General features: G+C 49.8%; 1 protein-coding gene across 2 annotated transcripts in view; it reads left to right on the forward strand.

Moving 5' to 3' along the window:
- snd1 (staphylococcal nuclease and tudor domain containing 1) overlaps nt 1-18135 on the forward strand; it is an 82591-nt gene that overhangs the window by 17406 nt on the left and 47050 nt on the right. For both annotated transcript variants that reach the window (XM_052055541.1, XM_052055538.1), the window contains exons 12-16: nt 903-1003; nt 1103-1213; nt 2403-2475; nt 4896-5037; nt 7858-7967. In XM_052055541.1, coding sequence (XP_051911501.1) covers nt 903-1003; nt 1103-1213; nt 2403-2475; nt 4896-5037; nt 7858-7967 — 537 coding nt within the window. The remainder of the gene's footprint in view (nt 1-902; nt 1004-1102; nt 1214-2402; nt 2476-4895; nt 5038-7857; nt 7968-18135) is intronic.

Raw genomic sequence — 18135 nt, forward strand, 5'->3', positions numbered from 1 at the left:
TTTTTCACTCGCGAGCACTAAATGATGTTATTTTAGTCACCCGGGGGGGCTTGTCAGGATTTTATCGGTGAAAAGGCACAATGGCACGAGCGACGCTCATGGTTGCCCCCCCCCACCCTCCCCGTCCTTTTTTATTTATATTTTTTAATACCTTGCATACCCATCAGCCAAGGTCCAAAGTGAAGCATAATGAGTTCATTACTGCGGCATGAGCTGCCGTGCTCCACTGAAGAGAAATTTCATTAGTGACACCACGGTGGAACTTAACAGAAAAGAGAAAAAAAAAAACAAACCTTTAAAAAAGGAAAAAAAAATTAGTGCTAAATTAAAATAAACACGGGGACGATCACTGCCTGTCCGCGCTCAAGCTGGCGTCTTCATTACCATTCGGCATCAAACTATTTCAATGATCATCTTTTGATTTGAAAAAAGAAAAAAAAAAACAACTTACGTTTTGTGCACCCACACTCCACCCTCCCCCCCCCCTTTCTGCCGAGCGCCTAACAGTACCACATAGCGAAAGCTCCCCGCACGAGTCATGTGACAAAAGCGCATCTCGGGGGGGCGTTTGAATTGGTCTCCGGGGGAGTTGGTGCGGAGAACACGGCGCCGAGTCATGCGGGCTCTCCGCTCTGTGTGTTCTTGTGCCCCCCCCTCCACCCCCCCTCCCCTGTGCTCATCCTCTTGGGAGGTCTGCGCTCATGCCTGACATGATGCACACTGACTGGGGTGACCTTGAGAACACCCCCCCCCTCCTTCCTCCCACCACCAGCCTACAGCACAAGTCAAAACACCCCCCCCCCTCCCCCCCAAAACCAATTACGATGACTTTAACTTCCTTTGGGTACATTTTAGTTGAATATTTCATTGATACAATTTCTTATTATATATATTTTTTTAAGGTCAACGTGACGGTGGACTACATCAGAGCAGCAACCGGCCCGGGCGAAAGCACCCCGGCCTTTTCGGAGCGCACCTGTGCCACAGTCACCATCGGTGGCATGTAAGTCATCCGCCGGCACGAGTTTGTGACATGAGAACACCATTTTGAATGCCTTACCGCCATTTTCTTTTTCTTCATGTCAAAATCTTGCCCCCACAGTAACATTGCAGAGGCTCTGGTCAGCAAAGGCCTGGCTACGGTCATCAGGTACCGACAGGACGACGACCAGCGCTCCTCGCACTACGACGAGCTGCTGGCTGCGGAGGCACGGTGAGCCACGAACCGCCGGCCTGCGCATTCGCTCGTACAAACAATCGCATCGCGTGTCCTTCACGGTCAGGATCTCGAATGAAATCGATTGAGGACACACCCCCTCAATCCAAAGCGGCTTTTCTGTGTTTTATTTTGGCCGCGTGTCACAAATTAGATTTTTTTTTTTTTTTACCGCGGGAACAGTCTAATTTAAAACACACACTCGTACCCGAATGCCGGCTCCCCTTTATACAGCTGCTATGAATATAATTATACGGAGGTGCAGTGGGGAGATTTTAGTTCCAGCTTTATTATTGTGTCGTAGATTAAGATCTAGCTATAGGTAGAGCAGATGCAGCTTCCTTTTATAGTCTGTGTTCTCTCTCTCTCTCGCTTCTGCTACTTCCCTCTTCTCGCACCTTGCTTTTCTGTCCTTCTTTGGCCTTCCCTTTTCCCGCTCCCTTAATCTCTCCCTCCCCCAGCGGGGGTCTTATTAGAGCTGCTGCGAGGTTTCTGTCTTTTAGGCTTGCTTCTTGTATTTTTAGTGCCTTCAAGGAACCTCCCCTCTCTCCCCGCCGGAGATGAAACACACTTAATATAGACGGTGTGCAGCGCATAAGAGCAAAAAAGTGGTAGGCGCCTATCGCTCTCCTGCTCTCGGGGGGGGGGGGGGGGGCTTTTTATATAGCGGCCATCATTATTGTCAAAACTCAACGGCGACACTCGAAACGCCGTTTTGAGACTGCAAAAGCTAAGCCCCGAATGGCAGTTCAATCAAGAGGCTACGGAGACCCAAAGCCGCCATCTTTATGCGTCTTCCGGGGCCCTGCGCTCTCGAGCGTCGCGGGGTTGAGCGGTCAACTGTAAAGGAGGGTCCGAGTCGGCTTCGGAAGCATCACGCGGTGTAGAGCGGCCCTTGAATTTATTTATTTTCCAAGTCTCGTTCATGGTGTTTAAAACTCCCCTTTTCCATTGACGAGAGAGGCCGTCTCATCTGCAGTTGAGTAAACAAACACCGTAATCCCCTATTTGTTGGACCCATAATACTCGAAAGCCATCTCTGGAAAAGGCACGGCGATAAATTAAAGACACCAAGCGGAGTCACTGTTTAAAATTAGCCTGCGCTTCCAGTTAAGAGGTGCTAAAACCTTTGGGGGGGTCAAAAAAGTACATGTCGGCTTCATGTTTTTCGCTGCTTTGATTGCAGGGCCATCAAGAACGGGAAGGGGCTGCACAGCAAGAAGGAGGTTCCCATTCACAGAGTGGCAGATATCTCTGGGGTAGGTCTTCGTGAACGTCTGATTGTATCCCCCCCCCCCCCCCCCCCTCCAAAAAACAATGCCCCAAAATAGACAGTCTGGCTGTCAGGAAGTCGGAAAGTCTCTTATTAGCTCCCGGTGCGCGTCGCTGCAGCTGTTCACATTTGCCCGGCCCGATGATGGGCTCGCGTTGGCGGCGGGCAATCCGGAACACAGTATGCAATAATGACGACAATTAATGCGCGCTCTCGAAACTAAACGGAGGCCCGACGCGGTTATTTTATATTTGATATTTTTTAGCTTGAGCTTGAGCGCACCAAATTGTTCACTCACCGGGAAAGTGTTGTCAAACTCGTCCCGCCTCTTGGCTCAATTCTGCGAGGGCCGCGCAGCATGACGGCGCCTCAAAAATGAAAGCGCTGATCCAGATCTCGATTTCATGGCGCTTTAGCGCTGCCTTTAATTTCCTCTAATGCAGCAAGTCAATAATCCACCAGTTTGTTATCCATCTTCCCATCATAACCTAACCGCATCGATGGAAAAATCCCGCACCATTACCACCACCACAAAACCGTCCTCTTATTAAAATTCACATTTACTGGAGTGGCCATTATGCTTCGACACATGTCACCGAGGCAACACTTCCACATTTTAACGAAGCACTCGAATACTCCCGGCCGCCAAAGACTCTACAGTGAACTTTGGGAACATTAGCGCTTCATTGTCTTCCCTCACTCGAGCGCGCTCGTACATGGCACTCGCGGCCACTCGAGAGACATTTGGGCAAATTAATTAGACTCTTGTCTTTTTTGGACAAGTTTGGTTACTTCAGCTGTATTTTTTTTTTTTGCCCGATTTATTCGGCGCACGCTCGGATTCCGTTGCAAATGACATGACGGGGGGGGGGGGGGACGCGATGCTGACGGAGCGAGAACAGTGTGGCCAATACAACTTAAGCTCAGTCGATGTGCCTTGATTAATTGCGGCCGTCGATAATTAATTAGTTTTAATAATGGAAGACCAAAGCACTGTGGTACCTTGACTTGAGAGTTTCATCCGTTCCATGAAGCAAATTTGTCACAAAATGTATTCTTTGTCATATCAAACGTGCGTCCGATAGCATTTGTGTATTTGATGCGCCAGGCCTGGCCAAGCGAGTGAGCATCTGGGCGTGAGTTGTGGCCTACAGCAGCTCTTTGCGACATTTCTTACTTCAGCAGCTTAATAAACAGACAAAAATAACAACCACTACAAGTCCACCCCCCCTTCTTTCCATCCCTACACACCCACACGGGCAGAAATACACTCTTTGCCCATACATCATCATCTCAGAGATTACATACACGTTAGTGGGTGGCGCCCACAAATAGAGCCGGCGTGCTTTTGCGCACGCCAAACGTGTGAGACTCAGCCGAGTGGAGAAAAGCACTTGACTCACCTCGTACCTCCTAAAGGTTGCGTAATGATCTTACCCTATCATGCGCCGAGCTAGGCCGCGTTCCCCCGCCCACGCGCCGCAGCGCTTGTGTCGGCGTGAACAAGAGCCGCGCTCGGCTCCCACTCGAGCGGCCGATTTGGATCGCGGTGGGTGCAGTTCAACAAACAGGGCGGCGGGGGGGGGGGCGCTGGGCAACTTCTAACAGCCTGACCTGACTTGAGCTCGCTGCAGTCGCCGTGTGATGACGTCATAACATGGCAGCGAAGTGGAGGAGAGTGGAGAACGTTTATTAGTCGTTTGAACTCCGTCATCCTTGCCTCGGAGACTTTGCTCCCACTCCCTTGGCCACTCTACAGCACATGCACGCGCACACACACACACACACACACACACACACACCGAAAACCTGAGGCCACCGGGCTGTGACTCAACAGTCTGTTGTGCCTACATGCTTTTTGCCTGCAGTAGGCACATATTAATTTTTTTTTTTTTAGTGGTTATGATTCCCTAGCCCCTCTTGCCTGCCCTGCATGAATAGACATAACCCCCCCCAACCCCCTGTGTGTAATTTTGGCCCGGGCATTGCAAAAAAAAAAAAAAACAGTCCATGTGAGTCACTGTTGCAGACTGAGATAGAGGCAGAATTGGGAATTACTTTGGATTGCATGAGCTTCCAGACGTGTCACCGAGAAGTCGGCTTCATTAGGCCTGACTAAGATTTAAAGATGTCTGGGGGAAGACAAAAAAAAAAAAAAAAAAAACAGCCAGCACATCCCCCCCGTCATTGCCAATGTCGTCCGTCTTGTCTATTGCGCTTGCTTTTGATAAAACGTCGGAAAAACTCTCTTCCATTTATTACTTCTGGCAACAAACTAGATTTGTTTGTTGCTCAAATGGACTTCAAAATCCAATATTGCTTACACCTTTCGTCACCCCTATGAACCGGCACACTTACTCTTCATCTCAACCCCCCCCCCGTTTTGTTTCCCCTCTCGTCCGCTAGGACACGCAGAAAGCCAAGCAGTTCCTGCCCTTCCTGCAGCGGGCCGGACGCTCAGAGGCGGTGGTCGAGTACGTCTTCAGCGGCTCCCGCCTCAAGCTGTACATGCCCAAAGAGACTTGCCTCATCACCTTCCTTCTCGCCGGTGCGTACACACAAACCTGCCGTCGACCTTACGCGCGCACACGCAAGAGCCAAGCGGGGAATTTTGCCGAAAACGAAACCGAGCTTCAGAAAAAAAAAAAAAAAAAAAGGTGGATCCAAGGACACATTGAAAATGTACCCAATTAAAGCCACCGCGCTCTGGATGTAAAAGCTGCGCTTGACCTTTCACGGCCATCGGTGCACACCGCTGTGCCCGGTGTGTGCGTGGGAAGGGAGCGATGTGAAGTCGAGGGAAGGATTGTGAAAAGGGTATAAAAAAAAAAAAGCAGATGGTAGATAAGTCGTCCACTCGCTTTGACACGTCGCTATAGTAGCTAGCCGTCGCTATAGTAGCTAGCCGTCGCTATAGTAGCTAGCCGTCGCTATATTTGCGCCGTGATTTCCACCTCTCTCCTTTATTTAGCGCTTCAGCTTAGCGAAGTTGACGCCTGATGGTTTTTATTTATTTTTTTTGCAATAAAGTTTCCACTCGAAGAAACAGCGCACATTTCCGGGCCAACATCCGCCGTTTGGCCTAATTGCGCGTGACCGTGTCGCGGATGTATTAATTACTTTTGTCATTTGCTACTGATTGTCTTTGCGAGCCGCTGATAGTTTTTTAATTACATTTTGTGCGCCGCCTGCCGCAAGATGAAACGGCGAGACCCTCGCCAATACGAAATCTACACGCGCGAGGATCGTTTTGACATCTTCTCCTAATCAGACCCGCTTAGTATACGCGCGTACTTTTGCATTTGATATGAAAGCAGAGGTTATTAGCAAAATGCGAAGAAGCCTGCCGGGGCATGAAAGTCGATTGAAGAAATGAGACAACACGCATTGTCTTTAATATACACATTAGCGCAGATTAGCCCAGAGTGCTACAAATGAACCTCTTTGCTCTTCTGTTTATTTTTAGCTTCCATTCCCATTAGCGTCTTGACACCTCTGCGCGCGGCCATTAATGCCCCGTTCATTTATTTTTAAGGCTAAATGTCAACTTGCGGACCCCCCTTCCCTCACTCTTTGAAGTTTCTGCGTCATATCGATGTTTTCGCAGCGGGCCGCTGTCAAAACACGACTGTATTAGTCATATTTTTTCATTAGCCATGTTCCTCGCGAACTATAATCAGTCAATGCCAAATGTTTTTTTTTTTAACAATGCAGTGGTAGACTGTCGAAGCGATGCAGAGATCTCGAGCTGATTGGTGTTGACTCGTGTTTGAAGACGCTAAGTTCTTTATACTCATTTAACACCCCCCCCCCCCTCCCCACACACACACACACACACATGGTGGCACCTCAAAGCGTGCGATTGCGCAACATGAAGCTGGTGTTTCAAGACGGGAGTGACCGAATGTGTAATCAACCTCGCTTTTCTTGTCTGCTGTTGAAAGGCTCCGCGAAGTTCTGATCGGGGGGGGGGGGGTGTTCACACAGGAAGGGCCAATTCCCAGCGAAATGAAAATGGTGAAGCTCTAAAGCAGAGAGGACAGGCCAGCAGATAAAAGCAAAGCTAGGCGCGTAGTACGTCAATTGTGAAGGCCGCTTGAAACTTTCACCGGGCTTTTTTTGGGGGTGGGGGGGTGGGGGGGGTCTGTTTGTTCGAGGGGGAGAGGCGGCGGCAAGTGAAGGGCGCTTTGAAAGGTACGTCGAGCGGCAATCTGTCAAAAAGGACGAGACGGCCATCGGCCAAGATTTACTGCGTCAGCATGACGCACAACGCCACGAGCGTGCCGCTTACAGCCATTTGTCTATTTTTTATTTTTATTTTCGTCATCGCTCCCGAGCTGCTCGCACCTTCACTCTGGCCGTTTGTGACCATCACCACGGCAACCGCGTGCAATGGCAAAAAGCCCACTTCACGAGCCCCGTCGAGCGTATCGCTACCGTGTAGGTGCCCTTCTGCTTTACCGAGATCACAGAAGCGAACGGCGCCTCTCGTCCATGTTGGTGAAGTGTTTGTCGAAACCATCTTTTTTCAAAATTCAAAGTGTCACTCATCACTTGCCCTAGCCAAAGTGGGTATGTAAGAATGTGAGGATTGGTTGAGAGGATTGGGCCAGATGTTCTTCTGGGTGCGCAGGTGGGAGTTACGTAAGCATCGGCGCCGAGGCGACCGGGTGTTCTGTGGGAGGAGCTTACATTGCTAGTTCTCGCCCTTAGGGACAGCTATGTTGAAAATATCTCGTTTTGATTCCAGGCCTCCCGAGTTGTACGAGCATGGGGAGGGCGTCTCATAAAGTCGCCACGTCGCTGCCCGTCCTGCGTTTTTTTTTTTTTTGGCTGCCCGCCTTGTGACAGCTCAATGCCTCTACTCGTTTTGACACAAAATCAAACACAACATGGCCCCGTCCCGTCCGCGGCACTCCGCCGTTGGCAGAACCTTTCGAGTCAGCGACAAGTCGTTTTGTCGAGTTTAATGCTGCGAGAACGCAAAAGTCACTTAGGTCGACGGGAACCGAGATTCAGGAACGTCGCCGCGTCCTCTGGCTTGCCGGTGTTGCGATGATTAATTCAAACATCGTGAGACTCGGGGATGCGATCTTGCGTCATGATTATTTCATAGTTTGTTAGGTGCACGTTTCCTCTCGGCCGGATACATTGTCATCCGCGTGTAATCTTTCCAAAACTTTTGAAACCGTGTAACCTCTGAATCATCCCGACAGATTTTGTTCACGTCGCGCCAAAAATAGGCAGAAGTCTGCTCGTCACAAATGAAGGCAGCATTTAATCTCGCGGTGATCGAATAGCGCTCCCTGATGTCTCCCAAAACTTGTGTTGTAACTCCAGCGCCGGTTTGGTTGTGTGTGTGACTCAGGTATCGAGTGTCCACGCAGTTCCAGGAACACCCCCGGGGGCACGCAGGTGGCGGATCCTTTTAGCGACGAGGCCATGCTGTTCACCAAAGAGCTGGTGATGCAAAGAGAGGTAAGTCCTCCTGACGTGTCGGTGTGTCGGTGTGTCGGTGTGTCGGCGCTAAAACCTGCCATTGTGTCTGAGAGTGCATTTTGACGCAATGATGTGTGACCAATGTCTATTTTACTTTTATGACCGCGGCGAGGCCTCACCTGGGGGGGAGGACGGGGGAAAAAAAAAAAGGGGGAAAAAAAACATCTGCTCTTGTTTTGCTGTGCACGCCACCATGTCCAAAAATCCAATTTAGCAGAGTGGCGTATTTAAAACGACTCGGGTTTAACTCACTTTATAATCACGGGCTTATCGATTTTGAAATTAAAAAAAAGGCGAACTGCCCGCGCATTACAACATGAACAGCGGCGATGAAAAACAGAAAACAGGAACTGACGTGATGTAAATGAAACAAATGGTTCAGGGATGCAAAACAAAGGAAGTCGCGCAGCGTCAAAGAATCCGAAAGGCACTTAAAAGCTCGACAGGTCCCACCTTCGATAAAATCGCGGCGAGCGACTGAAATTCTCCCTTCCGGTGTATTCTCGGCTCACCTGGTTGCGGATCAGCGCGTTCGGGGCTTTGGAAAACTCCATCCTGTGTGCCCGTTGGTTCATTCACATGCTAATGGATTTTTTTCATAGGAAGCGGCGAATGGCCCAAAGCCACAATTGGGGAGCTTGCTATAATCCTGCCACCGCTTACTTACCCAGGCCACACACACACACACACACACACACACACACACACACAATTTCCTCTCCACTCTTCATCGCTATCTCGGCTTGTAAAGGCCTTTTTGTGTCGGGTGGCTGACACTCGTGTCCTTTGGTGTTTGATTGTAATGGAAATCGTTTTTTTTTTTTTTTTGGCAGTGGGGTGCGCGACTTGATAAAGTAAGCCTTTTTGCCTCGTCGGGTACGTCATGAGTCAATGCAGTGTTCCTACGTGACGGACGGTCACCTGTTACTTGTGTTGGTAGTGCGAACGGGCTCACCTCAGAATATGAGCTAGCTTAGTTCAAGTAATGCTGACCCGGATCTGAGGGGTTGGTTTTCGGTTTAGGAGCGTGCGGCCCCCCCGGTTTGTTTTTCCCCAGTTCAACAGGCTTTTGACTGGCCAAAATAGAAGCTTCCGCCCACTCGTACTCAAATCTCTGCTTTTAAAGTTCCTCAAAAGAAAACAAAGCACGCGAGGAAGCGCAGAGGTGAGAGGAAGTGCAAAGAGCCGCAGCTAATGAGGGCCCATGCCAAGCGGTCTGTGGCCCCGGCTCAAATAAATATGTCACGCAGGACGCCGGGGAGGAAGCGGTTCCGTCCTTCCGCGGTTCTCCAGTACGAATCTCTAAATGGAACTTGATTGCGTGCGTTTCAGACGAATGACATTTGGCGGCATTCATCAGCGCAGCAAGCAGCAGCGAAGGGCTTTTGTTGATTTGATGCTGTTGATGTCGACTCAACGGGTCTGTTTGCGTGTTTGAAGCTCGCTGCTGCTGCTCTGCAATTTGCCGATTCCTTTTTCCTCCAACCTGATTTAAAAAAAAAAACCCTGAACCACCTGCCCCTCACCTTCTCATCTAATCCTTCACCTTGTTCCTTTTTTTTCCGCCACTCTCTGCGTGTGTCGTGTTGTTTTCCAGCTGTGTCCCCGACATGAGTTGGCGCCACAGAAACCTTGTAATCGCCCGTCGCTCCTCAGACATTTTGCTTTTTCTTTCCCCGTCTTCTGTTTAATTTCTCTCACCTGCCCTCCCCTTCCCGGACGAACACTGTGAGCCTTTTGTCGATTTTTCTTCGACCCTCCCGGGTTGCGACTTCAATGCCTAACCCCCCCCCCGCCCCCAAGCCTTTTTTCTCCGGGATGAGTCACCTCGAGATGGGACACAATCACTCATGTCCTGTTGCGCCGGTACAAAGCGGAAGCCAACGAGGCAGCCTTAAAATGATTCCGGATGCGGCGTGCTGCATTTTTAATGAGTCGAGACCGAGACGTCTGCTGTGGGCGAACAATATTTGTGCCGTTGACGTAATTCTGCCAATTTGGCACCGTTTTTTATGTAACTCCGATTGGAACGGCGACGCAATGTCACTTACCTCGGTTTTCACGCAGAGGGTCTTCCCAGAGCGCCGATTGCAGAACCTGAGCAGCGATCGATCGCCTGGAAGATTTCTTTAACGACCCCGGCGTGGCTGCCTCTCAGCGACTTTCTTGAACTTTCCGTCCAATCGGCAGGATTTTCCAATCTTAATTGACCTCTTCAAGTTTCTTCGGAGCCTCCGTCGCAATCGGTTCAACCGAGCACACGGAGCAGCGCAACGCGAATCAATTCACTTAGCGCCCCCCACCCCCCCATCTCTGTTTCCCCGCCGCGAGTCCTTCATACATTCGAGCCTCTTTTACGTCGCTTATTTAGCCCGCGGGGGCCGCATCTGCCGCAGCGTCCACGCACTCGCATCGATTTTCCAATCCCGCCCAGAATTATTCTGGCGCAAGGCCGATTATGCGACGACCGCAACTCGGCGCCGGCCGTTGGCGGTGTCTCTTTCATCGTAACGACCTTTCCTGCAGGTACTTGTGTTTTTCACTCTATTCCCACCAGCCCCCCTCCCCCGTCGTACGCTACCCATCAGCATGCGAAATGTGCATCCGTGGAAGTCGTTGCATAATGTATGCCGCGGTTTCCTGCCCAGCGAAACTAGACAGACGGGCGGCGGTAGTAGGGGTGGGGGGGGGGGCAGTGAGCCAGCCCCCCTGGGTCCTTTTTTCAACACCGCACTCCGTAGTTAAACAAACCACCAGCGCAGACTGCAGACAGGCTCGTATCATAGATTCCAGCTGCTTTACGGCCACCGAGACGGGGCGCCCTCGCACATTCATAAACGCGGAGCAACAGCTTGACCGTTCGTTGGACAGTGTGTAAAGCGTGACTTGTCCGTAGAAAGGCCCGTTTTACTCTCTCTCCTTCTCTTTCTCTATCTCTCTCTCTCTCTCTCTCCGCCAGATTAATTACGGCTTGTGTGGTTAATCTTTGTTGAATCACGTTTGTGTTCCATACAGCCGCGTTGTTGTTGCTGCTTTATGAGCCATTCATCATTTCACCCACTGTTGAGTCCCGGTCATCCCAAGCAAATGAAAAATGCTCCTCCGCCGGGAGATTTATTCCACGTATCCTAAGATAACAACCTTAAAAAAAATATATATATATAAATAAAACTGCAACCCGAGGAAATATTAAAGCGCTTTTATGAACATAAATAGCTTTTATGGCGAACGGGGCTGGCCATCTGATTCCCGCTGGAGATTGTCTTATCTTAGTTTTTTTTTTTTTGCAATCGCGCATGAGGGGTGGGGGGCAAAAGGGAGCAGGGGGGGCGGGCGTGTGGACGGCGCTAACCCTTGAAAATGGTGAATTATAGCCCGGGGGGGGTGCGAATAGGGCGACCCACATAACTGCTTTCATGCCATTACGGCAGCGGAGAGATGGATGGGCCTGAATAGAGACGGCCTAAGATGAGAGCGAAGGGAGAAACCTGCTTACCGCTTTATTGCCCCGACTCGTTTACGAGGACGACCTTGCGCATCAAGTGTGTGCCTGTGTGTGTGTGTGACGGAATGGCAACGTGGCCAGCCACTCTTGATAAACATACACTCCGCAAAAGAGTTCAAAGACGCGGTCACGCGGCGCCTGGGGACCAGCCGAATCCTCTCAGCCCTTTCCCCCCCCCCCCCCCCTGCTACCTGAAGGGCACTGCGGTACTCTTTGCCGTCAATTAAGGCGACGGAATGCTGATGCCGCTCGTGATGCGCCGCATTTCATTCGCCAGGTCACTCTTGGTATTCAACTTTAAACTCCTCCTCGAGTTCTTTTGGCCTTATTTGACTCCTCTGCCATTGCGGGTGGAATTGCAGTTATTGAATTTGGCTTTGACGGGATAATAACCTTTCTCAAGAAAGGGAGCGTTGAAACGTTCAATTTGATCAAATGCACATTTGGATGAAGAGGTGCTGTTCTGTATTGAATTATCAAGGGAGCATTGAGACATGGAATTCGCTACTTGGTAGGGTGAGAGATCGGTCGCTCGGTAGATAAATAGGAAGCTACGCCGGATGGGTAGAACGGTCTTCGTCGTCCACGAACATTTGGCCCGATTCCATTTTCAGTCTGGATTTTTTTCTCGCCAATAAACCCGCCCTGCACCCTGACGTCTCAACAAATCGAACATGATGTCATGCGTTTGGCAATAGCGCTTGCTGCTAATGCGGCACATGACTATAAAGCAGAATCAAGGTTTAGCTAGTTAGCATCCTGCTGTGTTTGACGTTCAAATGTTGAACCGTGGGCTCACTTAAAAAAAATAAAAATAAAAATAAAAAAACTGCATGTTTTTTTGGTAGTTTTCATAAACAAAGTGACAGCTCTTTTCTCTGAATTTGTCTCTCTGTAGGAAAAAAAGTTTGAACAGTGCGACTCAACACAATTTGATCTAAGCTGTTGTCAATGCAATTTTTTTTGACTAGTTCTACTTACATTTGACTGGAAATGCAAAAAAAAAAAAAAAGCCCTGCTTACTGAATATCTTGTGAAAACAGCTTTTCGGTTTTTCAGCATTAAATAGCAGGCCCTTTTATTTACTTATCGGCATCCAGCCCCTGTTGAGGAGACCCCCCTCCCCCCCCCCCCGCTCTCCCACTGACCCACCAGCCCCATAATGTCTTCCATTTCTAACCCGTTCTCTGGCATGTTTTCATATTTATTTATTTTTTTTATAATCTCCGCGCACCCGCCGGCTTGACAGATAAGAATAAATAAAAACGGAAGTCTGCGACGAGGAAAGATTTTTAAAAGCGTTAATCCTTGACCATCTTAGCCCAGCATCCCCTTCCTCAATCTCCTTTCCGTTCCTTTTACAAGACGCGGCGGCTATCTCGGCGCCGGTGTCAGCGATCAGCAACTCTCCGTCCTCTCGCCCACCACTTGCCAACCTTTTTTTTCCCCTCTGTTTTCCCCAAAGGAGAGTTGGGGACATAAAAGGAAGGACGAGCCTGGCAAAATCTTTTCAGAATTTAAAAAAAAAAAAAAAAAACATCAGGGGATTGGGGCTGTGAGCTTTGAATTCAGATCATGATAATGGCAGCAGTGGGCGACAGACTGGAGGAGATGCACATGTGCACTATCGGGGGAAAAAAAAAATGGCTTTCTTTCAAACCCCCTCGGCTGGCTCGATGCGCAAAGGAAGGGGTCCCGTGAAACGCTGGCGGGGGCGCTGTGGCTTTCTTGAAAGGCTTCCGCCGCCAGCTCAGATTTCTTCAAAGCCCGAGCCGTTTGCTTCGGCCCGCCGCGAAGCCCCGACGTTTAATTGTCGCGGTTGTCATCGCTTTCGACAATCGGCACTTCAAAGGATCCGGACTAATTTGCTTCCGACGTCGGCGTGCAATTCGAAACATCCGGCCGAGGTTTTGCAGGGGCTCCTTGTCGTTCTTCCAAAATGCCCGCTGGCCTTGGAGCTCTTAATAAACGCACTCGCTTCCACGGCAAGCAGTCGCCGAGTCTTCATACCAACAATTCCAAATGCACGATAATTGATCATTTGGAAAAAAAATAGAACATTTTCACGTTATTGGAGAGCCACCAAATGACCAGTAAACTCGTAATATTTCATGACTTTCTGCTCCAAACAGTCAATTGTGTTAGCTTAGCGGCCATACCTTTGCCCAACCATATTTGTTCCGTCTGCCACCTCGCGTCTCGCCGCCGCTTTTGGCGGAGAAGTGGCACTCAAAAGTGCGCACGGCAAGTTATTATCTCCTGGAACAATGCTAATGGATGCATGTACCGCTGCGAGCAAACAGTTTGTGCCTGCGCTGCCAAGCGAGTGGGAGGCCGAGCGCTTGCCAAGTCTACTCTCCCGCACCCCCCCCCAGCGCACACCCAACCGTTGATTCCGCTTTCCGCGTCGACGTCTTTATAAAATCATCTGCTCCGTGCCGGCTCGGCACGACGGAGCGCTTGTCCCTTCAGGAAAATTGGCTCGTTCAAAGAATGTGGCCTTGTATACTCGGAAAAGGGGCCGCGGCTCGCTCCAGACAGAACATGGCCTCGGGGGGGGGGGGGCGGGGGGGGGCTGCGTTAAAGGGGGTCATTTCGGGATTCGCTGTTTTATTTTTGATGGAGAGTCATGCAACGGTGACCTGAGCCGCTCCCAAAAGTAGCTTTTGTCAGAAGTGATTATTTCTTTTAGAAATTGCTTGAAAATGGTTTGCACTTTCTATTTCTATTTTTGTCACTTTTTTGTTTGATTGGCTTCAAGTCGATGTATGTTAGGCTGCCCCTTGGAATCATTTCCTGAAACAAAGCCCACCAATTTGCCCAGATCTGTCCGGATTACTTCCTTGGTCTTAAAAAAATTAATTGATTCCCTCCCTCCCTTTGCTTTTAGTCTTTTCCCCCACAGTAGGTTTTAAGACATCTCACAAATCTCTTTATTTCTTTTCTTTTTTTTCACCCATTGCCCCACCCCCTTGATAAAGAAGTTCATTTGACGTTTGTACAGATGAAACTTCTTGCCGCCTGCCCGTTTCGAGGACGCGACGTGTCACTTATCATTGCAGACCCCCGAAAACTTGAAATCAATACGTTGTCCCAAACCCGTCTTCAGATGCCACTTAATAGTAAATAACATTGACTTGACAACTCGGCCGGCCTCGATGCGCTCTTATTTACATATGCCAGTGTTTGCCGCAGCGCCTGAATAATTTTCTGCCCCCCGACATGAAAATTTGCGAGTGATCCGCGCAGCCCGTCGCCCGCTTTCATCTTGACATTGCTTTCATCGCGCGGCGTGCTCTGCATAGCGCAGCATCGCCGCGATTAACTTCTTAAGTCAACGCGACAATTACAAGCTATGCAAAAGTGTCAATATTTCTCTCACGTTTTTTTTTGAGGGGGCGGGGCTGCTCGCATAGAAAATTTGACTTGAATTTTTTTTCCTCATTTTTTTTTTTGAAACTACATTTGGTCCCTGCTGCCTTTTCTTCAATGTCTGCGGCGATGCAGGGAGCCATTTTATCACCCCAATTCCGCCCCTGCTCAATCCCCCCAAACGTCGGCACCCAGACGTTTATTCCTCGCCCCCCCACAACAATCGTCTAGAACTCTTGCAGCTTACTTGACGGAAAAGCAATCTCCTTATCCCCCCCCCCCCCCCTCCATAAAAACATTCCTTTGTTACTGACCAAAGGTCAATGCACAAAGTTGAACACTCTGCCTCAGCACCCCCCCCCTTTTTTTTAAAATTGCATAAAATAGCTTTAATAATCTGAGGCTGCTCCTGTCTACTTTGCGTTTTTACCCGCGCGATTATGAATTCTATTGGGCAGTAAATAAAAAAATTACAGGAAGTTTATAGCCAATAACTACACCCCCCCGACCCCATCCCCACCTGCCTGTGTGTTTGTGTCTTAATCAGTGGTTACCCCCCACTCACTTCCACACATATGCCCCATTTGCCGCTCACTTCCTCTCGCCCCGGACGTGACTTTTGACGCGAACTCGGCATCTGCCCCCCCCCGGACGGGCCCCCCGAAATAAATAAATAAATAAAGGAGCAAGGCTCCTCCGCCCATTCCCGTTGTCTCTGGTGCCTGCAAAAAACACGGGTGAAGGGTTTTACCGATGAACGGGGGGCAATAAAAGTCTAACTGAGTGGTTTTTTAGCGGACAACAATCAGTCAGTATCCTGATGTTCATGAAATGGATGGTCACAGCTCCTCAATCTGCGGCAGTAACATTTGCCTTTTTTTTTTGTTTGTTTGTTTTTGTTTTCGGCAGAGAGGCTAAAGATAAGTCGACATGTATTGCTGTCACTCGTGTTCAAATATTTGTTGCCCAAACACACACGCGGCAATTTGTTAGCTCACCTATGGTGTTTGCGGAAGCATTAAGCTAACATTCCTAAAGGCAAAGTCATGGGGTTAGATTTTAAATAATATACGTCATTTGTATGTTTGGTTTGACTGCAGGCATCAACGGGGTGTGGAATTTACCATCTTGGAAGTTTTAAGAAGAAGAATTGACAACTATCTGCCAAACTCTGCTTGTTGTGCGAAACAAGTTGACTTTGCTAGCATGTACAGCGCGGCGTCCATTTCACAGCATGCGCAACTAACTGCAAGATGACGCGAATGTACGGAACACTATCTCGTCACGTGAATGATTCTGAAAGCTGTTTCAGGGGCCTCGCTTTGACACGAGCGCCAAAGCGCACTCTCTGTCCGGCCCTGACTCATGTTGACTCACTAGGCAACACGCTCGCAGGCCCGCTCAGAATAGCCCTGCTTGCACTCGCCGACCGGCCAGTCACAGTGTACGTCCGCTCGCCGTTAAACCGAATTCGGAGCTGAGTGTTGATTGATTTGGAAGACGCTCGTTTTGACCACCAGGCTCGGGTCCTCGTTTCTGATTGGTATTCGCTGCTGGGGCAGTTCTTTGGACCTGGAGAGCCGTCCACTGAAAGAAAGCGTGCACATGCCTGCATTTTACCAATAATTGTCCCCTGCAGTCTCGTTTGTGCTGACCCCGTGAACCTCCAACTCTCATATTCTCTCCGACCGGCCACCCCCCACTCCCGAGCTACTCCCAGCGGCCCTGTCCGTCACTGGTATCAGCAGTTCGCATCCACCGCTTGCCCTCCCTCATCCCGCTCATCGTGGTCGTTGTCCTCCTGTGGTGGCCACATGGCCCTGGCGTTCATATCCCCCGTTCCATCTGTAGCTGGCACTCTTGCATCACATTTGCGCCGCTCGCCCCCACCCCCCAGCCGCTCTCCCTTTTCCCTGCACCTGTTCTTTTTTGTATTTTTTAAAAAAATGTTAATTAATCACCTTTCGGTTCTTTGATCTCTTATCGCTAAGATTCCATTTACGTAACTTCCTCTTTCATGATTGCTAATAAACAGACCGGGCGAGGAGGGGGACAGATAGGGGGGGTAAAAAGGAAACGTGAGGGAGAGATGGAGCGGAGCGTTTCCCAAGGAGACGTGCCCTTCAGTAACGGCCGAGCCCATTGGCTGACGGATGACCCCGCGGCCGTGTTGACTGATGAGCATGACAAGAGGCCTTTTATAGTCCACCCATGAAAGACCGTCACGCCATCGTGAGCCGGGAGTGCGCTGACGCCATTTGCGCATCGATTGTCATTTACGGTAACATTACCGCTTTGAGACCAATGTATGGACATAACTTAAGCAAATGATTTACTTTAAGCTTGTGTCAGCCTCCTGACAGATTTGAAAATGTGTTTTTTATGGTGTGTGCATGTGTGTGTGTGATTTTTTTTTTTTAAGAATCTCCCCGCGGTGAAATGCTGACAGGCTTTATCTGGTGGCGTTTGCAGAATGCGCTCAAATATTTAAAACGCAGGCTGACTCATCAACACAAAGCCAGAAACGGCAAGCAAAGCCTTCGTCAATGTCACTGTAAGTGATTTTTTTTGTCGGGCCGAGCGAGCGAGCGAGCGGATGCTGCACTGCGGTGGGCTTACACCCCCCCCCCCCCGCCTCCCCTCTCTCTCCCCCCCACAGTCCAATGACAATTATTAGTGGGAAGTGGAGCTCACATCTGACAAGGTTCTAATTAAGCCGCAGCCCTTTGGTATTCAAGCAGGACCCACCCCCCCCCCCCACACCCCACCCCCCCTCCTCCAACCCCACCCCTCAGTGTTATTATCGCGCGGTCCTCAACTGAAGCCACAAGCCTTCCTTTGCCGGAACATCTAGTTCCTTCCTGCCCCCCCATTCTGACACAAGATGAAAACAATCTCCCGAGTTCCAAGTGCCATGCACACACACAGCGCCCCCCCCCCCACCCCCCCTCAGGACGTCATTAAACGCCCTAAGCTAACCGCTGCACTTTTCACATTCTAATAAGACAGGCGAGAGACTGCAGGTACGCCTCCAACCCCCCCACCCCCCTCCTAACACTCCCAATTCCTTGTCAGTCCAGTTATGTAAACTTGTCATTTGCATACACTCGACTAACCCCCCCCACAACGTGCGGCCCCTCGGTTTGGGCCATTCACGCCCCCCGTTTGATGCCTCTTTAGCTTTGATTCACCTTGATATTGAACATTTGTTGACGATTAAGGCTTCAGACGTGTCAGACGTTTTGTTTGTATTCTGTCATCTTTGATTAC

Source organism: Hippocampus zosterae, chromosome 21, assembly GCF_025434085.1.
Source record: "Hippocampus zosterae strain Florida chromosome 21, ASM2543408v3, whole genome shotgun sequence".
Taxonomy (NCBI): Eukaryota; Metazoa; Chordata; class Actinopteri; order Syngnathiformes; family Syngnathidae; genus Hippocampus; species Hippocampus zosterae.